The following is a 22744-nucleotide window of genomic DNA, read 5'->3' as shown; positions in this document are numbered from 1 at the left end:
TGTATGCCTAATCGTAGTGGCTCGCAGAACAATGGCCGATGGTTGTTGTCACAACAGTTTGCCTTGTCGACAGTGAAAACAAATGACCTAATTGATTCTCTAAAGGTTGACCCATACGATAAAACGACAACACGGATATGGTGCACATGGTTACGCATCGCGGCATTTCATTAAGATCAAAGGATTTCGTTGGATAAAGTTGTTTCCAGAAATTTGCATGCTGTCGTCACCGCACGTTGGATTTTGAATCGTATTACCATATTAAGTGTTTATATCTATACGAACGTCGGGTCCTCCATAATCAAATATTGGCCGTTAATATGTGTCAGGTACAATTTTATTATTATAGTTGACGCGATGCATCGATCACGTAACATGTAACGTAAATATCATTTGTCCGTCAAACTTCGAAATTGAAAATTTATATCACATCGAGCTGAACAAATATTTGCAAACGAACATGTCTATTCTCCATTTACATACGAACTGGAAAATATACCGTGAAATTAAGCTAAGTTTTATTAAGAAAATTGTACGCATGTACAATTAAACAAATTCACTCCTCGAAGATATTTATCACTTTTTGCACAAGAAATACTTTATCTTCGTTTTTTATTAATATTAATTATTAATTTTCTACTCAAGAATATTTCGTTAAGATGCTGTTACTTTTCGCATGTGCTCTTATTAGAACATGGGTAACTTATTTTCTTTTTGCCGAGAGAACAAATTTCCTGCTGTACTTTTTAACAACTTTTGCATTTATAGCCTACTTTCTTCAGAAACATTTATTGACTTTTTTATATGAATTTTGTGCTCTTATATTGCAACACATCTATGTACAATTCTAAAATAAACGAAACGAAGTATAAGTCATTAAAAAGAGTTCACTTGTCAGAGTATCGAAAAATTAAACGATAGAGGTAAACAAGAAAAGAGAAAGCCACGGGTCATTTCGTACTTGTTTCGTTTGGAATGTTCCAAGTATAATTTAATAAACCATTAACGAAATTAACCGGCTATCATCCAAATGAAATGTCTTAAATGCTCATTGGGTAGATGACAAAAATTCACACGTGTAGTTAACTTGATTAGATAAAATTATCTCTCGTGCAATAATAATGTACACTTGAACTTTTTGTAATTACCGATATCGCATCACTAGAAATAATATCTGACAAACTGCTGCATTTTTAAACCTTTTCTCGCTCCAGTATGAAAATATTCATTAATAAATTATTCCACAGCGCATATTTTAAGTAACGTAACTCCATTGTTTAACATCCGACCTTATATATAGCTTCTTTTTACTTTAAATTCGATAACGCTACATTAATCAAATTTGAAAGAAGATTTATACTTTTAATTCTTAGTTTCTGGAAAAATCACTTGAACATCAATTCAATAGTATCTTCGACATTCTTTTCAATATCAAGTAAAATACCACAGAAAGTGGATGATGTTTGAACAAGTAAAATGCAAATTTTCGTGTAAACTCGTTCTCGTTCATTGTATCGTTTATTAACAAGGAAACAGTAATTAAAATCTGTACAAAACACGTATTTAAATATTATAAACTATCTCGAATCTGTTCGATCGAGCTTTCGTATTGCCATTGGTGACGTTACAGTGCAAAGTTAACAATGCATTTGCACCAAACCAGACCCTGCTGCTCTTAAGTTGGATCCACGCTATTCGTTCGTCGACCATACTTTGAAAAATGTTTCAATGGGTATTGCATGGAGGTGTTTACACCATCTGTCGTTGTTCAGCCTGATATTACCTTTGGTGACATATTGTTGCCTGCAGGATGGCGTGAACCCAGCTTTAAACATATTCTAAGATAAAACATATCAATGATTATTCCAAACATACGACTATCATTCTAAAACACTTATCGTTTTAAATAAAAAGCTCAGTGAGTAACACTCGTAACAATTTTCGGCGTGCGAATCTGTAAAAAACATTGGAAACCTTAACAAACGCGTACCCTTGTGTGTAAAATATAATAAAATAAAATACACGAGGAAAACGTATGAGGAATATTCTCTTCTAAAAGTAACTCAGAAATACATTATTATAAAAAGTAGCGACACATTTAAAATACGTGTCGTTAACATGTCGCAGATTAATTACAATGCCGTGTTTTCATTTATCGCTAAATATTAAAACACCGTTCACAGACATTTATAGAATATCCCTTAAAACTTGTACAGATACACACGATCGTATGACAAAAAATAAAATTGCGTCCTATAAATGTGCGTTATAAAATACGAAGCACTTTGTCTTTGGATTCATTCCCCGTATCGATTATCACTTATCTTAATTGAAACACTTACTTTCTAACGAGTTCGTATTACCTACGTGTGCAGTACGCGTAAGTGTACAATACAGTCTATGAGACGCTATCAACGTACAAATCCATAAACGAAAACTTCAACGTAACTGCCGTAAAAAATACCAACAGCGTACAACAATATACACGAGACGATGAAACGCTCGTTAAAGTGATCTGCGAATGCTCTATGGTACAAAATTTGTTCAAATAATATGTGCACTTGTCTAAACTGTTATCAACGAACTCTTTCGAAACAATTTATAGACGCTCACACTTTGCTGCGCGATATAATGCACATATACGATTTTCAATTATGAGATGACGATTTTTCCTCGAGCCAACCATGCTTTTATAGGACACCTTGTTAATGGACAAACGGTGCCTCGTGTGCTTGAATTTTAATTACTTCAAGAACACTTTTCCAACCTACAGCGTTCTGGTGAATACGTATTTTTATTTTTCTAGCAGCGTTTTTGAAACAACTGATTTTCGAATTCACGCGTCATTACTCGTCGAATTCGCGTCAGTGTCGAGTAAAATCGTTTTTCCTGGAAGTTAACTCGTTCAAAATCGAGCCGAAATGGTTATAAATAAAGTTTATGAACACTGCACCTGAGTTTTCGATACGTTCTGTTCTTCGTGCAACTCGTGCACTTATCGAACGTTGCAAGTCCCATTACTTAGAACCTATGTCTGAACTGTGACTGGTTGATTCTCCTGATCATATCCTACGGTACCTACATTAGTTTAGGCTATCGATCGTTTCATTTTTTCTAGATATATACTCTCGAAATAAAATACTTCCGTCTACATTGATATCTTGCATTGATTTTCTCGATAATAAAAACATATTTGTCTTTGCTTAAAGATATCTACTCCAGTTATATATATATATATATATTCATTTTACGAAATACAAGATTCCTATTTATTTAGGATTCTTATTTAGGATTCTTAGAAGACGTTTCTGCATGCTAAGTGTTGACTATTTTCAAATAAGATATGTTTACTATAAGTCTAGAAACTTATAGATAGCACATGGTAATTGTGTTTATTAATTGACGGAGCAAAAGCAAACTCACTTAGTATACGTATAAAATGAGTGTAAATATAAAATAAATATAAATCCAGTAACAGGTACAAATGACAAGTATAAATTATTTTGTGAATTATTCGCCAATGTTTCTTTGTCGTAACCCTCGAGAAGGAAGATTTGATTTATATTAATGTGCAAAAGGATTCGCACGAAGTGCCCAATGTAATTATCTTCGAAGCTTAAAGTGTTTTAGAAAACCTACCGATACACCAGTTGTTCGACCTAGATGCGAACATTGCATGGAAAACGATTATCTTGTAAGTGGAGACATTAAGTAGCTGATAAAGTCAATTTCGTTTTTTTAAACAAAATTAAAGCGACGCAAACACGCCAAACAAATAGAGACGTGAAAAGTATAAAAACGTCAGCTTTGTTGATTTAAGTGGAATTTAGAGTCCGTTTTTTGAAATAACACTAGTACTGTTATTCTTTTACGAAAACTTGACAAACTCGTGTCAAATATGACATCACATTGCTTACGAACAGTGAGCCTACTTAACAATATTAATTACCTCTAATAATAAAAATAATCCAGCACCGGAAGGACTAGTATAAAAACCTTAAACTGAAGAAGAAATCGTCTAACATTACGTACAGTACGTGCCTTAAATAACAATCCACGTAGGCTTACCACACTCTTCGAAAAAGCATTCTACCTATGCAAATTCTATGTTCGTTCAACAAAGCGTGTTACCAAAAGCGACAGCATTCTTTGCAGTATTTATTCGGCGAGACGAGCTTGTAACGTAGAGAAGACACGCTTTCGAGCGACAGTTTCCTTTCTTTGTTCCATCTCGCTCTCGTCTTCTTCGGGCAGCCGTGAATCAGGAATGGTGAGAAAAACGATGATTTCTTAGCGTATAGGTCCTTCGAGATCTTAACGAATAAATACTATTTTGTCACTTTCGGGTTTAACATTACTCACATCGTGCTTCCACGCGAGGACACAGTCTGACAATCTTTCTGTAGCACTATAATCGGCAAAAAGATGTCGACATGGTGAGCAATCAGATATATATATATATATATATATATGTTTCATTGCACAGATACACTGGACTTTGAAAGTCATCCACGTGTACGACGATGCAATCATCAGTCTTTCGTAACAGTTTCGAGTAATTTTTAAGAACCAAGTTCTCTCTTACCGAAAGCATTGCGATTTTATATCGTCCGGTTAAAATATGCAGTCTTCTTCAATATGCAAAAGCATATTGCCAACGCCGACACTAGTCGCTATCACCTTCGTAAAAAGTGTCAGGCGTCAGCGAGGCCTCCTGCTAGTCATCGTCCACGATCTCACAGCTGTGGTATTTGCTGGAGGAGTCCAGCCAGCTTTCAACGCCACTGGAGGCCAAATCGTCGCAAGAGGGCATTTCCGGTAGAGGTTCCATATTCGGTGCTCCTTTTTTCGAGAGATTATTCACCGGACGATCTTTCAGATTGGTGGACACTGAAGCAAATATTGCAGAAGTTAGTTTAAGTGTTTGATAAATGCTATCGACGAACTGACATTTAGTATTTACCCTACGGCGTACAATGCATATTTGCTTCGATTCAGTTTTATATCAATAACCTTATATTATAAATACAACAAGTTACTCGTGAACGCTGGTTGGCATTTGTTCGTTTTTCGGTATTTTTTTTTTTTTTTTTACATATAATGTATTGTAAAAACGCTCAATGATCCATGCGTAACTCAATATTTATTTAAAGTGGAAAATTTTGGAAATTGAACATGATACTTCTTATTATTTTTTTTTTCGTTTTTGTATCAGCCTCTCTCAGATAAAGGAAATTACGAACAAGTATGATGCAACGAATAATACGACGTAACGTGAAGGTTATTTTAAGAAATAGTCTTGTATGTTGAAGAAAATACAAATGTTGTGTGTAATAATTATATACACTACCGTTGTTGGAAGACAAGGAGGACTCTTTCCTACGTATCAATGCTTGCCTGGATGCCCTCGGACTTCTGTATTCACCGCTTATACTTAATCCTGCACTAATAGTAGGAAGTCTTATATCCAAGTGTGAACCTTTATCTGTAACAATCTGACCACACACGTGGAGTTAAAATCTAAATTTTTGATTTGAAATAATATTCGTTGAATTAAACAATGAAAGAAATATTTTTACTACTTATTAATCGATCGTGTTATATAGTAATTGATAGTTCTTTAATTATTCAACGAATTGAAGTTGTTGGACATTTCGACTAGTTTTATTCAATTGAATATAAATCGACGATATAATTATACGATCGTCGCATTAAGTGTACAATAAAGTAGACTTATTTGTTTAATAATTCCCACCGAATAATTGAATATTTAGTGTTTAATTTCACAAAATGCAGAACTTTAATGAAAACTTGATGTTAGATAATGAAATCGAAGAAATACGATTAAAAGTTTAATTTCACGGTATTAAAGGATTACCTTATTGTTCATAGCATACAATTTCGTGGCTATGTCCCTCGCGACCAATGTTGTTAAAACTGTAGCGAGATACGCCTCCTTGACAAGAAGATATTCCAACGCGGTTCTTTGCCAATATAAATATCTGCACGAGCTTGCAGCAACAATCGATACCTGAAGCAAACGCAAATTACATCTATCTAAAGCAAAATAATATTCCAAACGTGGTAATTGATAAAAACGTCTGGGAAAATTTCAAGCAAACTTCAAAGAATTATAGAAATTTTGCGTATAGACAAGATGTTTCCGATACACACTCTTGACATTACTAATTTCGAGAAACACAAATTATCATATATTTACCTTAAACTTGTCGTCGACGGATGCTCTGGAACTTTCGAATTCTGGCGAGTCCAGAAACTCGCAGGGTAGTATTGGATGCAAGAAATTCGAATCGCTGAGAACGTTCACTTTACCGCTGAGTAACAACCCCAATCTGTCGGTTCGGGTTAAGTTTTGCATGGCATAGGCCTCGCCAGCGTGCAGTGACATTATCGATGCAAATTCCGGAGACACCAGTCTTTTGAACTGCAGCCTGGATACCTATTTTGGCGACAAAGAAAGTAATTAACACGCAAAGAATCAGATACGTTGGTTTGCATTTGTTCGTTTTCCGGTATTTTTCTTTTTTTTTTGCATATAATGTATTGTAAAAACGCTCAATGATCCATGCGTAACTCAATATTTATTTAAAGTGCAAAATTTTAAGAAATAGAACATGATTTTTCTTATTACTCTTTTTTTCGTTTTTGTATCAGCCTGGATACTTGGCGCTAACGCGAAGGGTACCGCCTCTACGGCATATGTAACAAAAATGGTAGAGTCGATCACTGTTTCGAAACACTTACTTTAAACGGATAGAAAAGGGTATGGTACGCCTCCTCCAATTCAGGATCGAATCGAACAGGTCTCATCTGATAGACGATGTAAACCAATTGCCCGATGTTCAACACTAAGAAACTGAAGTTCCAGGAGAATACATCCGGCGCACATATAACGTGCCATGCCCAACCAGACAACAGCATAAATCCTCGAAAAAGAAACATTATTTTATTCGTACTAAAGGACAATAAGAATTCGTTCACACACGTGCGAAATTTAATCGCGACATCGATCCAAACTAGATCAAATTTCGTAATACTTAAAGACACCTTGAACAGAGAAATTATTTCTCTGTAATACAACTCCTAATAAGGAGGAAAGAAAGCAGACAAGCAAACACTTCCTTAAAGTGGCCCGATGTAGAATAAATGGATTTCGTTAATTGAAAATTCGAACGAATTTATACGCAAAAATCCTTGCGTTCCTTTCGAGTTACGACAGTTCGAAGTTGCATTGAACAATGTTCAAGATCATGCTTCTTGAATCTTAGCTGCGTAGAAAATTCGTGCATATAGGCCCAATTAAAGGGACGAGTAGACGTAAATCGTATCGTACTGTACGAACAATTTAATACAGATACAATAAACGCGCTGATCACCGAACAACTTACCAATTATCAGGACCGAGTGCATAAATAGTATTCCTTTCCTCGAGGAGGGTGCCGAGTATGACAAAGCGAAGCAAAAGTTCGCTAGCTGGAACAGTATATGCTGCGGTTGCTGCCACAAACATAGCGCCGTGTTCCCTGTCGGTAGCGAGGCAATTGATAAAAATTATGCAATGACAACATGCAGAGACCAAGTAAGATTATTCTGACTGTGGTTTACCTAGTGCAGTGATATTGTACGAAGGAAGGGGATCGTTTCCAAGACCAGGGCTCATGTTGACTAGACCGGTATTGATGGTTGATATAAAGGGGAAAGAAAGAACGGTACCCTAAAAGCTACTTAATGTTCATGCTCACTGGTTTGTTTTGGTCGAATTTATCAGTGCTATCGTCCCTGTCTAGGGGCGCGGCGTATGCTATACATCTCGGGCGCCTGCGCCACCGTTCAGAATCGATTCTCATCCATGTTGGTGATGTAGAGTCCCACAGTGGTTGCAAGTGCGGCGGCAGCTTCGAACCTAACACGCATCCATGGCTACCTTTATCGGTTCACGAGATCATATTGGCACGTCTATCTTTCTCAGCACAGGTGAATAATTTTTTAGACACTCTTCATTTTGCTCTCTATGCATTGCTTGTGACATTTTTCAGATTGCTGTAGGTACCTGTCAGAAACCCAAATGTCTAGATACTTTTGTCTTACTTGTCCAAGGCACGAAAGAAATTTAGGATACAATGTAAAATTAGCTGCGATACTTCCAATGGTAGATCAGAGACGAAATCTGCCTTGAAAGACTCTAGCAGCCCAATTGTGTGCAGCGAAAAAAGATCTAACGACAGTAATTTCATAAGGGTATAAAGTGCAGTTCTTATGTAGATTTTATGATAGTTGAGTGCTACGGATCAGTGTTTTCATCAATCATGTTTGACAATGAATATTATTCATATCTTCTATCTGTTACGTTACGTTCGTGTTGTGATAGATTAATCGTGTTATTTTACCTCAGTTGAATATTATGGTTCCATTTAATAGCGAGAATTACAGTTTACCTTCTTTGTTTCATTCTCGTGGAAAGGTAGTGCATGCTTCGAAATGTTTAGAAAATTTTTTCAAAAAAGTTGCAATGAAACTGCGACAGAAATATAGTTTTAATTGTATGGTACATCAAACGTGTTTGTCATCTGAGAATTTTAACTCAGCAGTCAACAAATTATAATAAACTACATTGAAATTTAATTCTATCTTATATAATATTAGTTGTAACATTGATTATATTTTACATTTATTTCTGTTTGTAGTAATTGAAGTAATGTTTAATTACGTTTCGTTTATTATATACACGATGTTAAACATTTGTAAAAAAAAAGCATCCACAAACCAGCAACAAGATTTACCAAGTCCAGCATTTGGCTAGCAAGTATATCAATACTATTTTTATTATATTTTAAGTAAATTAAGGTATGTTACAGTTCCAGCCCAATGACATTTAACTGTGTGTCATACGCTAAATATATAATTATTATTAACTATACAGATTGTAGCAGCTGCTATATCCTAATGATTATATTACAATCTAATACATCTACTAGATCTTAAATCTAAAGGAGATCTAACCTTAATAGATCTTGATAGGTTCCTGGGAACTCTTCCAAACACTACTGCCGCTTCTAACCTAGCACAAGGCACAACACTGAGTATACACTTTCTTTCACGCACTTGTCTTCTTGTCTCCATCCTCGTCTGTCTTGGCACATCTTCTCCAAGAAACTCTCTCCTCCTTTTACTTACCGTGCGTCGCCTATGACGTCTTGCAGTTCTCCTCAGTTTCTTGTCAGATGCACAAACACCAAGCCACTTTCTTGACACCTGTGCAGCACACAACAGAGATTCAGGATCCAACTTACGCAGAATTAACTGGGATACCTCCAAAGGTAGTTCAGAAATGAAATCCACCTTGGCAGGCGCCAGCAATCCAATAGCGCAAAGAAAGGACTTGAAGTACTCCATGTTGTTGCTATGCCCGCAAGAACGCGAATAATGGCTCCATGAAAAATTTGGGGGTTCATATACCCCTCGTCACGGTTGGGTGCACGTTCCGGGTCAATGACTCGGCCAATCACGTTCGCGAAGGGATAGGTGTACGTTCCGGATCGGTGATCGAGCAATCACGCGTACGAGAAGGAATAAACGTACATTTTCTGTGCTTATCACACTACGAAGAACTACATTCTTCCAAAATAGAATTAATTTGCAAACTTCTGAATAACGAGGAGTTTCTATATTTTTCACGAACCTCATCAACAACGTGTGTGCCTATAGTTTTGAATCACTCTGCATGTGAGACAAGTAGTAAGCTACTGAAAAACACTTCGAAGATGTATAATTATTACAATTTGTTTCAGTGTCGACTTATTCTGTTCAATTACTGAAACTCTTCCGATGTAAGCGTAGTATACTTTTATCGCTCAAGACGTTCGTTAGCTTTATTTTTATTTCACTGTATTAATCATTAACTAATATGAAATATTCGATGAATAGTAATTGTAGGGCTGGCCTTTCAGAAGACTAAGTATTTCTAACGCGTCTTTGAAAGAGTATCCTGCAACCCTATAATGTTTAGCTGAGTTTTATGAAGAACACTCTTCATCTAATTCTTCTTCCAGTATATTTCAACGGCAGTTTTTCTCAAAATTGGATCAAGTACACAATGCTAGTGCGAGTGACATTAAAATGGTAGCAGCAGAAAGTAATCATCCCTCAAGGAAGTACTTTACGCAAGTCCATCAGATAGACTATCCCAGGTATTCTTTCATTGGATCATTTACAAAATTGTAAAATTACAATTTAATATTACTTATGTCTTACCGTTTAACCTTAGCGCATTACTGGTATTTCTCGTTTCGTTACATCCTCGTAGTATATTATTTTGTTCATAATTAAAACTACCACAATAGCTACAACCAAATGCTATTGTATTACCTTAGTCCACTTGCTTTATTATAAAGTTAAAAAAAATTTTGTTCTACATATTGGAGACATTTTTTACCCGCAGACCTTGAAAGTGTAGTCGAACGAAAGCACACATCGCTTTGGTGCGTTAACGCACCAATCGATTACATCAACTCTTATGTTGAGATGCTAGATAATTATTATAATATTTACAAATACTCAAAGTTTGTATGGCATTAATTATGCTGAAGTGTTTACACAGACTAGCGAAGTACTTTTATTATACAATCTTTTATTTGTTCACTTTCTTCAAGGTTTCTTATGAAAGAAAAATAGAGTGTGTTGAAATTGTGAGAGAAAAAATTACACTGATTTAAAATATTTGATAAAATCATTTCAAAGCACAGGAAGAGTCAAAAGAATGTAAAGTGACTGATATTAATTTTTATGCAACATAAAACTACATAAGCTACTGTTTCAATAGAATTTGTGTAGTAACATGTTACATCATTTGCAGATTCAGAAGTGTAATTCCAGAGAAACAACCAAACACCCTCATGGTACACGAAGATTGCAGGCACACTCTGAAGGTATAAGTAAATGTATTTTATATCTATATATGGTTAAGAATAATCTTACACCTATGTAATTCACTATTTAATAAGTTAGGAACACAAGGTGAAATAAATTCTGAGAGATTTTATTGCAAAGATTTGATTAGAAATACAAAACAGTATCACTCTACATCTACTCCAGTAGACTTGGAGAAGTTTCATTGAGAGGGTGAAAAATTGAAAAAAAATAAAAAATTTTTGTTTAAATTTTGAAATTATTTAAACATATACTCTCAAAGCTTTACTTTGGAATTCCAAAATGAAGCGACGCTGTGGAGTATTTTTGAGAAATTTTAATTTTATTTTTTTTTCAAAATCTCTTGACTCGTTTTTTCTTATGTTAACGAAGCCAAGAAATTTTGTGTCAAAAATGAAAGTGTTTACTTTCGATCATTTTGATTACATTCTAAATAAACTAAGATACGTACCAGCACAATGAAATTTGACTGGGCGTCATACAATACCTATGCAATTATTATTAACTGTACAGATAGTAACAGCTACTAAGTTCTAATGATTATATTACATTCTAATACATCTAGTAGATCTTAAACCTAAAGAATGTCTCACCTTATCATACCTCGGTGGGTACCTGGGCACTCTTCCAAACACCACTTCCGCTTCTAACCTAGCACAAGGCACAACACTGGGTACACACTTTCTTTCACGCACTTGTCTTCTTGTCTCCATCCTCGTCTGTCTTGGCACATCTTCTCCTAGAAACTCTCTCCTCCTTTTACTTACCGTGCGTCGCCTATGACGTCTTGCAGTTCTCCTCAGTTTCTTGTCAGATGCACAAACACCTAGCCACTTTCTTGACACCTGCGCAGCGCACAACAGAGATTCAGGATCCAACTTACGCAGAATTAACTGGGATACCTCCAAAGGTAGTTCAGAAATGACATCCACCTTGGTAGGCGCCAGCAATCCAATAGCGCAAAGAAAGGACTTGAAGTACTCCATGTTGCTCACTGTACTCGCAAGAACGCGAATGATGGACTCCTGAAAATTTGGGGGTTTATATACCCCTCGTCACGGTCGAGATCACGTTCCGGACCAGTGAATCAGCCAATCACATTCGAGGACGAATAAATGTAGTCATTCGCACGGAACAGTAAGTTCTTAAATAATAACGTGGTCATTCTTGCTGAACGTTGTTACAACTACTTTTCTGCGTAGTGCAATATCAAATGTATTTATTTTTTGTAAGTAAAATACAATGATTAGAATTATGTACATATGTATAAATCTCGATGGTGAAATATATACATATAAAGCAACGTCCTTTAGAAAGAGATCAACTTCTCTGTAATTAATGTTTGCAACACACGAAGAAAAATGCTTTAAATCTACAGATTATATTATCTAGCGATTCGTTAAATTGTACCTGGCGACAACGATAATGTTACATTCCATGATTGTAAGTCGAATCATCTATGAAAGTACCTACAGCACAGCATAGTTACTCTATAAATTCCTAGATTAATTATTTCATTTATAATTACGTAATTACTTTTTCTAAATTATTACAATGAATGTGTGTTATGTTGCAATTAATATAATAACATTTTCATATCTCATATCCCGTTTATAATCTTCACTTGCATTTCCTGACGTTTCTTTAGAACAACCTATTAGTTCCCCACTCCTCCATCAATTAGAAGCTATCAGATATTAGCTAATAAGCATAGACATAGAAGCTAACGAGATCACCCTCAGATTTCTTCCTTGAGAGATCTTTGTTAACCACCTATCTTCGTAGATCTTTAGCTTTAATTCACTTATTTAAAAGTCATCTACCTTTATTATTCTTATCGCATGTTTTACTTACATTGTATTGTATTAAATTTGAATAAATTGTGTCGTTGTAAGTTGCGTGCAATTTCATTGATCCTTATCGATCGGTCGTACAAGATTAATTTAACGTGCGATACGTGTTAATTATTACGTTGGACGAGAAACATCTGATTCGGATTTGGCCCGAAATACACGTTAAGCAAATAATTGCATTTCCATATTAATATTCTAAGTAAATAACTTATCGTTATCACTTCGTTGATTAAATGGTGTTGTTTTCTTTTTTTTTTACCAATGCTCGGGTTATTATGTAGTTACATGGGCAAAGTAAGATTAAGTAAACTATTTTTTTCAAGCGACCATGAAAAAACGGAAATGATACTATCAAAAGAACTATCGTTTACCGTATTTCATTTTTTTGACACAACACCTGTGGTTCCCCTGTATAATAAGTCTTTGAATACAAAAATTTACACAAGCAAAATCATATTCATTGTAAATTATCATCGATATATAGACTATTTTATTATCCGTAGAATGCAAGTAAAGAAAAAATTATTCACTGGTACAGACTGTGTATTTAGGGCAACATTTCTCGTATTTTACTTTCTAACGAACCCTCAATAAATGAAAATTTTTTACAATCTCTCTAGCGTGGAATTAAATTCTTATTCTTTATATATAATTTAAAAATGTAATTAATCAAGTTCAATTATTAGTTTCAATCGTTTTTATTCAATTGAAACAGCTTGATATTTTTTTCATTGTTTACTAAAGCAATGCACAAACGAAAATATAACAAAAATTCGCGAACTCGCACGAGCCTTTTTGAAATTCATTTAAAATATTATGACAAGAATTTCACTTATACTGGATAGTATTTAAAAAGTTCTCATTACTTGATGTCGAAATAAAACTTCTCCAAAATCTTCCATTATTTTTCACAGAAGCAAAATGAAATCAAACAAAGGTTTAAGTACGAAATAATCGTACTATATAAATTGATTGATATGAATGATGATGCTTTACATAAATTAAAGAGGTGCTATTATTAAATAAGTGTTATACAAAATATGACAAAACTGTTTGTTCTTCATTGAAGGCTGACGTATTTTTTCAATGAATTAACATCTCTTTATGGAAAAATATATTTCAGAAATATGCATATGTAGATACGTATGCAAATGTTTGAAAAGGCTCGAAAATTAAATTCATAATGGAACCCTCGTTTCTTGGTGCTCTAGAATTAAGAGACGCGTTTAATAATAATAAAATATTAAAAGAAGCTTTTTAGCTGAAGGTCCATGAAAAGTGTTTAAGAAGGCATCCATTTTAATTTCTTACTCAATGCGAATTATTCAATCACATTTCTATTACGATATTATATTATTTTCGAAAAGTAAAAGTTCAGGATGCAATGCTCGTGTTCGAACCGACAACACGCTAAAATGGATCCATTCATTATCGATACATTATTCATCTCGATCATCGATATATTCTGCTCTTAAAAGCTCGTACACTTCCAAGTAGGTACTTGAAAGTGAATAGTAAATCGGGGATTACTTGTGTTAATCCGCGGATTGATACATCGCTCTATGTTATATATCTATTTCGAGAACCATTAAGAGAAAAGGATTCTGTCGAGATTCGTCTAAATTAATTTAAATATAATTTAAATTATTCAATTAATTATCAAAGCTTCATGTCTCTAAATACTGTTTGCCACTGATTTTTCTATTAACGCAATTGGTTAAAAAACTTTAAATACAAAATGAAAACCTTATTCAAATGGGGATATATTATATAACTTGGAATCTAACACGTGGCATATCTCTGTACACCCTCGTTTTGTCGCGCAGCTAACTCGATGCAACCATTCTCGTATGTTCGAGAAACCCTTACCTAGAAAAGCTTTCCTCATTCGCTTCTCGTTGTGTCGCTTATGGTGTCTAGCAAATTGACGTAGACTCTTGTCGTAGCTGCAAACGTTCAGCCACTTTTGTGACACTTGCGCAGCGCACAACAGAGATTCAGGATCCAATTTGTGTAGAATCAACTGCGACACTTTCAACGGTAGTTCGGAGATGAAATCCACCTTTGCAATCTCGAGCAGTCCAATTACGCGAAGAAAGGATTTGAAGAACACCATGTTATCACTGTAGTGTCCAGGTCACGAATAATAGATTCCTTGAAAGTTTTCGGGTTTTTAGATCCATTGTCACGGTGAGGATCGCGTTTCGAATCAATGTTTCAGCTAATCAGGTTCTAGGGGAATTAATCAATGTTCCGAATTAGTGATTAGACCAATCGCGTTTGGGGGCAATTAATTAACGTTTGCTAGCAGTGATTTGGTCAATTATATTTTGTAAAGTGTACGTACTCCTTGTTTATATAGTATTATAATTTATGGAGTTATGGAAATAATTAATCGGTTGAATTTGTGTTGAAACGGATGTCAACCATGTATCTGTAAATATTATAGTATTATGCAGTGGTTGTATTAGATTACACGATATTCGTAAATTTATGTTTACTATTTCCGTTTATATCTAGGGCAAATTTCTTGTTTAATTGCATTTTAATCGAAAGCAAACATACGCAATCGAGAATTAAATGTCAATTTCTGATAGTTATATATACATACCATAATTTTTATGGAGAAATATGTTTTACCACATAATACGTTTTACATTCATTTTCTGTTCATGGGTTTACTACTTCTGTCTAAAATAAAAATTACTCGAAACTAATATGACGAAACGACTGAAAGAAATAAACAGTTAGTCTGGTAGTAACATTGTGTCCCTTGTTTTACTTACAAATAAAATATATTATCCGAGTTTATCACAATACAACGCTTCGGCTGTATCTTTCGCTAATCGTTTTCGCTTTACATTCGAATTGTCATTATTTTTATCTTCGGCGATGAGATAACTCACTTCGGCTCGTTCAGAATAAACAATATAAAATTAAGTATATTTGCACGTATGTATGTCTATTTACATCTATATCTATATATAGAAATATCTTTATCTTTATAAAAATATCTTTATAAATATGTATCGTTCTATAAAAATTAGATAGTTTTTGAAAACGAATGGAAGAATTCTGTTAGAATCAAAATAAGAAAATTATTATTTAAATGAGCAGTCTGATCTTAACCATGATCATTTTACATTATTCTGATATACTTTACATCGCTAACAAAGAAATGTACAAAACAAAGTAATTTTACAATGAAAAATTTGATAATCTGTTTTACATACTCAAATATGAATCACAACTGATTTTATCTGATTGTTATCTCGCGATATACTTATAAATCCTAGAATATCTTCTTATAATTCTTTATCGTTAGATTCTTATGATTTCGCGCTTCACAATTATCGACTAACCAAGTCTATCATTTTCATATCTTTATTGCAGCCCGTAACCGAAAATTAAAAACGAAGAGAGAAAACAGAAAAAATACTGACAAACTTAATTACTATACTTTAGGAATGATTATACATATAATTTCCATGACAACCACTTATTTGTCAAGTGAGATATCCATAAATACTTATTTAACCTTGTAGCGGGTAAATATCTCTACTCTATTGCAATGCCTTCCGTCACTAAGTCCCTATAAAAGCGAAACAATTTGACCAAAAATGGAGTTAGGAGTGCTGAGAAACATAAAGTGGTGACAACTGCTTGGAACGCTTGACGACTCGTTTTTCAACATATACACGTACGATTTGAACAATAACGATGAAAAATTTACTCTTCTTATTCATTGGGGTATTATGTATCCAAGAGATTTATCTCTGCGAAGTCAAAACGCGGCAAGGTTTTGTAAGCGGTGTAAAAGAGAAATCAAGCGAGGGTAAATCCTTTTGGGCGTTCAAAGGTATCCCTTACGCAGAACCACCCACTAAACATTACAGGTTTGTGTCTATATGTACCAGAAATTCGTTTATTTTCTCTAAACTAATCACTATACTTCACGATCGTATTGCACCGTTGCACTTTTACTCTTTAAAGAAAGAAACGAAGTTGTATATCGATATCGTTACAAAACTTTCGTGAATTTGCAAAATTTTCGGAGTATCTACTCCGACGAATATTTTTAATCGTTTAACTGTACTCCGATTTTTAACATGCATATTCTTTTTGAGTCTTAGTTATCCTTAGAAAGTCAAATATACTGTGCCAAGATTTCGCACCAAACTATCTCTCGGTGAAGTATTCATTAGAATCGACTTAAACCGGTACGGGAATCAAAACGTTGCAGATTCTCCTGAAATTTAGTTCCCGCAACGTTCATAAGGTTTAATTTCTATGGAAACTGACAAACCGAGATTTTCTTTCAGAACAAATTCGTGACAAACGTGTACAATTTTATAGAATTGTGAGAGCCTAGCTTTAGAAACCTTATTCAGTTTTGGCTAATTATTAGCTACTTTCGACATTTAACTTTTGCATCGAAAAGATTCAGATGAGATTAGACCATTGTATTAGTCAATTTTGAAAACAAAGATGAACAATTTTCGTTTCCTTCGTTGAACAAAGAATTTTTGAACCTTGTCGCGTATTCACGGCTACAACAATCGGTATCTATAAGGAATCTGAGTACTAAAACGTTCTGTAAAAATGACAGATTCCGCGATCCAGCTCCAAAAAAACCGTGGAAAGATATTCTCAAAGCAACCAATGACAACATCGAATGCCTACAGATCAATAATGGCGTCGTGAGAGGTAGCGAGGATTGTCTTTACGTAAATGTCTACACTCCGAAGGTATGACTTTTAGGTAGAAATGTTTTTGGAGGCTTGTTTACGCTTATGTTTCGAGAACGTCCCATCGGAATAGAAAGAGATACAACCGAGAAGAGTTAACGAGTTTAATGCGTCTACAATGGCGTTTCTTGCTTCTGCAGATGCACCCAAAGATTCTGTTACCCGTCATGGTGTACATGCACGGTGGTAATTTCGTGCGCGGCAATAGCAGCGAAATCTCGGTGGGACCAGGATTCTTGATGAACCAACAAGTCGTGATAGTCACGATCAACTATCGGTTAGGAATGATGGGATTCCTTAGCACTGGAGACAAAGCGGCGTCTGGAAATTGGGGTTTGAAGGATATGGTGATGGGGCTAAAATGGGTACAAGAGAACATTCTTCAATTTGGCGGCAACCCGAGGAAAGTTACTCTGTTTGGCGAAGGTTCTGGCGGTGAAACCGTTCACTTGCTTACTCTTGTAGAAAAATACAGTAGTGAGTATTATAGTCCCCGTTACGTACGAATTGTTCACGATCCGAACTGTTCCTTGGACCCACCGATTCAAGATCGTAGATATTTTCGAGGAATAGCGTAGAATTTTTAATCCTTACACTACGTTTGGCACTAATTAGCGTTCAAGTTAATTATGTGCGCTGAGCGCCCATAGGTGTTCGATACATGTGCAAATTCGATAAATGAGACTATTGGGTACGATTTGCGTCAAACTCGTCCGTAATTAAAGTCAATAGAACATCGGAGAAAAATAACGTATTCGTCGACCGATAATAATTCATTCGATGTAAATTATTTATCACAGATCTGTTCACTAAAGTCATCGCTCAGAGTGGAACTGCTCTTAGCCCGCAAGCGTTCACCAGTGATCCAAATTATTACCAATTACCGAAAAAAATCGCAGCGAAGTTTCATTGTCCTACTCCAGTTTCCGAGTCATTGGTTGAGTGTCTTCGTAAAGTGGATTCTATCAAATTGGTAAAGGAAGCATTTTCTGTGTTCGATGAGCTGCATATTGCACTGGGCTTCACATGGAGGGCAGTGAAGGAACCAGCTGGACCTAACGCTCTCTTAACAGACACGCCAGCGAATTTGATCAAAGACAATAGGATGAAGGATTGTCCAACGATAATAGGAACTGTGGTAGACGAGGGAACGAACTTTGCAAGGCGTAAGATAGAAAAACCTTTTTATTAAACTTTTCAAACACAGAGTAGTACTACAGAGTAGACACTTGAAGTCACTGTATCAATAGACACTATATATTCGGCTCTCACGGTATTTCGAACAATTTATCGTATACATATATTTAAGATTTTAATCGTTGGTGCATCACCTTCTACAAAATTCGTTTTCTATCATCGAATGTAATACTACGAAAAGTAGTAATTTTTCGTCGAAATTTACAGAACTTAAGAAGAATAAGCAACTGTACGAAATGTGCGTGAAACGTACAGAAGTTGTGATAAAAATTATGTTGGAACTGTACGAACCGTTAAGGGGGATGAATTTGGACGATTTGTCTAAGAAGATGAAGAAATATTATCTGGGTGATAAAGAACATTATACCGAGGAGGAGGTAAGTATAATATGCGATATTATTAATTTTATAGTGTAAATCGAATTATCTCGGAACGTACGTTGCACGATACCTTGCGTTTACCTAGAAAACACATTCTAAGACCCAAATGTTCCGTTACGATCATATTTCGAACGATACGCTGAGATAGATCAGAAGAGTTATTTTTCTCTCGGAAGAAATCATAACCGAGTTTCTTCTATGGAAACTATTTGCTCAGAGGAGGATGAATGAACAAACTTCTCCAAATTTACGAACTTGTGCACGTTTAACAATATTTTTCATATATACCCTTAAATAGGTCCTCTACTTCCCCTTGGAATAATGCTTTATATAAAATATGTAGAACAGACCTGTTCTGATTAATTAATTCTGATTAAGTGTCAAGTTCTATTATCGCGTACATCGTAAATTGGACTATTCTTGTAACAATTGATCTACGCACGAACGAATGTTTAATAACACCAAGACGCAATGGTGACAATATTTTTAACACAGACATTGCCCGAAAGAAACTTTACAATTAATTTGACCCTCCAAGCATTGTTTTTCCTTCTTTATTTCAGTTTATCTTCAAGTTTACGAGGTTCACGACAGACCTTATCTCTTCGTATTCGCAATCGCAGCTAGTGGATTACATACGTGGCGATAACCAAAAGTCATCGTGTTATTCCTACGTGTTCAGCTTCCGCGGACAACTCAGTCGAGCGATACCAATTGGAGGTGAATTGGGAAAGAACGGTATCGCTCGTGGTGATGATCTTTTCTACCTATTCGATCGATCATCGAAATTCATTGGGTTACAATACAATATTACACGCTCCGAGAAGGATATCAAAATGGTTGGTATAATGTGCGACTTGTGGAGCAGCTTTGCCACTTCTAGGTACGAGAATAAATTCTTCTTCGTTGATATTCGAATCTTCAACTACTCGCGAAGAAACGTAAGATAATGTTTTCAATCGTATTGTGATTGCAATTAACGAATCCAATTTTCAGTGTACCTGTTTCGCGACAATTGGGGAATCCCAAGATATGGCAACCGTTGGAGAAAGACGGTGGGTCGCTCAGGATAGGAAATGGTCGTGATACGAAATGCTCGATGCAGAAGGAATTCGAGGAGGCAAGATTGCACTTTTGGTACGAGAACGTGCCACGATATTCTTTGAAATCGTGCGATGATTAGTTGTTGGCATCGTAAGCATGACTCATATCGGAAACTAACGGAGATGGTCTCTTTCTTCGATCGCAATGAAACTATTTTTAAAAAAGGCTATTTTAAAAAAAAAACAATTATTTGTAAATATCCCTTGTATTGGAATGCATTTATACTAAGTATACATTAATAAAAGGAAGCATGGATTTAAAGTACTGTGTCTTATTTAAAACTTAGCTAAGGCAACCGAAAATATTGTCCGTAATTGTTTGCACTATTTTGCAACTACGTACTATTATAATCGCACGTTTTATGCACTTTTTCCAACGATATTTTAAAAAACCTACTGATTACATTTTCAGTATATGCAATGCTATCGTGTACTCAATAATATTCTACTATCCCTTCAAATAGCGAATTTAGTGTACAGAACTGTCAGAAAAATGTCTAATTTACTGTAATAGATGTGTTGAAGTAATATGTTAGTGAAGAACATCGTGCTGGATTTCGTTCAAAATTGAAATAATATTTTCTATGAAGCGTGGTATAGTAGAATATATTATACTACATTTTGAAAAATTTAGTAGATTTTTCACCTTCGGTACATTTTACCTAAATCGCTATTAGATTATTTCGAAAGTATATACACCAACCTTTCTAATCAACGTTTTGCTTTGAACATGGCACAAGGTATATCTCAGTGTGTCCACTCTAACCATTTTCCTGATACATACTTGCGTAGAGCGTATTACACATTCAGGATCCAACTTGCATAAAATTAACTGCGATTACTCAAGCGGAAGTTCTACTATGAAATCTATCTTAGCACACTGCAAAGCGCAGATTCATCCCGACAACATGCTGCAATGGAACCATCAGTAACCTGCATACTAACTCCTGATTGCTAGAGGGTACATAAATGGTGCATCACTAGTGCAAATTCAGGGATTCTTAGATCATAGTAAATGTCTCGACATACGAAATTATTTACTACACGATTAAAATTTAACGTCTCCGATCGGGTTTGGGAGCAATTAATTAACAATTGTTAACGCTGATATGGTCAATCATATTTTGCAAGTAAAATTCCATACTCCTGGAGTATGGAGTACATCATACTTCCATAGATGTGGAGAAGTTTCATTAAGAGGCTTAATTACGGTGGAAGATTGAAACGAAATAGGAAAACTTTTATTTAAATTTTGCAAATGTTTAATTGTTTAAAAATATACTCTCAAAGCTTCACTTTGAAATTCCAAAATGAAGCGACGCTGTGGAGTATTTTTGAGAAATTTTAATTTTATTTTTTTTTCAAAATCTCTTAACTCGTTTTTCCTTATGTTAACGAAGCCAAAAAATTTTGTGTCAAAAATGAAAGTGTTTACTTTCGATCATTTTGATTACATTCTAAATAAACTAATATACGTTCCAGTACAATGAAATTTGACTGGGCGTCATACAATACCTATGCAATTATTATTAACTGTACAGATAGTAACAGCTACTAGGTCCTAATGATTATATTACATTCTAATACATCTACTAGATCTTAAACCTAAAGAATGTCTTACCTTAACATACCTCGGTGGGTACCTGGGCACTCTTCCAAACACCACTTCCGCTTCTAACCTAGCACAAGGCACAACACTGGGTACACACTTTCTTTCACGCACTTGTCTTCTTGTCTCCATCCTCGTCTGTCTTGGCACATCTTCTCCTAGAAACTCTCTCCTCCTTTTACTTACCGTACGTCGCCTATGACGTCTTGCAGTTCTCCTCAGTTTCTTGTCAGATGCACAAACACCAAGCCACTTTCTTGACACCTGCGCGGCACACAACAGAGATTCGGGATCCAACTTACGCAGAATCAACTGGGATACCTCCAAAGGTAGTTCAGGAATGAAATCCACCTTGGCAGGCGCCAGCAATCCAATAGCGCAAAGAAAGGACTTGAAGTACTCCATGTTGTTTCTGTGCTCGCAAGAACGCGAATAATGGCTCAATGAAAAATTTGGGGTTTATATACCCCTCGTCACGGTCGAGATCACGTTCCGGATAAGTGATTCGACCAATCACGTTCGAGATTAAATATATGTATGTTACGGATCAGTGATTCGACCAATCGCGTTCGAGATTAAATATATGAATGTTACGGATCAGTGATTCGGCGAATCGTGTTTTAGAATGTATTGCTCAACAATAACGCTGACAAACAGTGTTTATCGTGACAGATTTTGATATAACAACCTGTCATCTTGTTTTTTGGTACCGTTGGTAAGATACATAATAATAAGTGGGAAAATCATCTTTTCGTAATGATGCACTTGGCTGGATATTAAGAACGGAATTAAAATTGTTTATAATGAAAGGGAACTTCGTTTTAAAGAACGGCAGTGTTAAGTGTATATACTTAAACTACAGTGTTTTATTTTTTAAGTGTCAATGTTACTGCAGAATATTATTCGG

The 22744-nt window shown here is 35.2% G+C and overlaps 4 protein-coding genes across 11 annotated transcripts; 2 read left to right on the top strand and 2 right to left on the bottom strand.

Annotated features, from left to right (window-relative positions):
• Window positions 1–995: 995 nt before the first annotated feature.
• LOC143145073 (popeye domain-containing protein 3) lies at window positions 996–7898 on the bottom strand. 3 transcript variants are annotated; one of them, XR_012991598.1, is made up of 8 exons: window positions 7627–7766; window positions 7410–7544; window positions 6766–6947; window positions 6221–6460; window positions 5879–6031; window positions 5351–5495; window positions 4586–4890; window positions 996–4408 (listed from the first exon to the last, which is right to left on the bottom strand). XR_012991598.1 is itself a non-coding variant. In XM_076308094.1 (8 exons), exons 2-8 carry the CDS (start codon window positions 7679–7681, stop codon window positions 4718–4720), a joined length of 1083 nt encoding a protein of 360 aa, XP_076164209.1. In that variant the 5' UTR covers window positions 7682–7686; window positions 7764–7898; the 3' UTR covers window positions 996–4717. The 3 variants fall into 3 exon arrangements, 2 of the variants coding, with proteins under 2 accessions (XP_076164209.1, XP_076164208.1); XM_076308094.1 differs by having other exon boundaries at window positions 996–4890; window positions 7627–7686; window positions 7764–7898; XM_076308093.1 differs by having other exon boundaries at window positions 996–4890.
• Window positions 7628–22327, top strand: LOC143145075 (uncharacterized). 4 transcript variants are annotated; one of them, XM_076308101.1, is made up of 4 exons: window positions 8165–8259; window positions 10071–10208; window positions 10874–10946; window positions 22050–22327. In XM_076308101.1, the coding sequence occupies exons 2-4, from the start codon at window positions 10138–10140 to the stop codon at window positions 22179–22181; spliced, it is 276 nt and encodes a 91-aa protein (XP_076164216.1). In that variant the 5' UTR covers window positions 8165–8259; window positions 10071–10137; the 3' UTR covers window positions 22182–22327. The 4 variants fall into 4 exon arrangements, with proteins under 4 accessions (XP_076164213.1, XP_076164214.1, XP_076164216.1 ...); XM_076308100.1 differs by lacking the exon at window positions 8165–8259 and adding an exon at window positions 9467–9596; XM_076308098.1 differs by lacking the exons at window positions 8165–8259; window positions 10071–10208; window positions 22050–22327 and adding an exon at window positions 7628–7995 and having other exon boundaries at window positions 10874–12835.
• LOC143145074 (uncharacterized) lies at window positions 7947–15536 on the bottom strand. Of its 3 annotated transcripts, XM_076308097.1 has the most exons (4): window positions 15412–15536; window positions 15148–15234; window positions 14670–15032; window positions 7947–8071 (listed from the first exon to the last, which is right to left on the bottom strand). In XM_076308097.1, exons 3-4 carry the CDS (start codon window positions 14914–14916, stop codon window positions 8031–8033), a joined length of 288 nt encoding a protein of 95 aa, XP_076164212.1. In that variant the 5' UTR covers window positions 14917–15032; window positions 15148–15234; window positions 15412–15536; the 3' UTR covers window positions 7947–8030. The 3 variants fall into 3 exon arrangements, with proteins under 3 accessions (XP_076164212.1, XP_076164210.1, XP_076164211.1); XM_076308096.1 differs by lacking the exon at window positions 7947–8071 and having other exon boundaries at window positions 11944–15032; XM_076308095.1 differs by lacking the exons at window positions 14670–15032; window positions 15148–15234; window positions 15412–15536 and adding an exon at window positions 11541–14552 and having other exon boundaries at window positions 7950–8071.
• On the top strand, window positions 16427–20490 carry LOC143145072 (juvenile hormone esterase-like). The gene is made up of 7 exons (XM_076308092.1): window positions 16427–16696; window positions 17410–17548; window positions 17689–18025; window positions 18349–18714; window positions 18953–19122; window positions 19689–20008; window positions 20122–20490. The coding sequence occupies exons 1-7, from the start codon at window positions 16521–16523 to the stop codon at window positions 20306–20308; spliced, it is 1695 nt and encodes a 564-aa protein (XP_076164207.1). The 5' UTR covers window positions 16427–16520; the 3' UTR covers window positions 20309–20490.
• Window positions 22328–22744: the final 417 nt, after the last annotated feature.

Source organism: Ptiloglossa arizonensis, chromosome 3 (assembly GCF_051014685.1).
Source record: "Ptiloglossa arizonensis isolate GNS036 chromosome 3, iyPtiAriz1_principal, whole genome shotgun sequence".
Taxonomy (NCBI): domain Eukaryota; kingdom Metazoa; phylum Arthropoda; class Insecta; order Hymenoptera; family Colletidae; genus Ptiloglossa; species Ptiloglossa arizonensis.
This window is presented reverse-complemented; position numbering and strand designations above follow the sequence as displayed.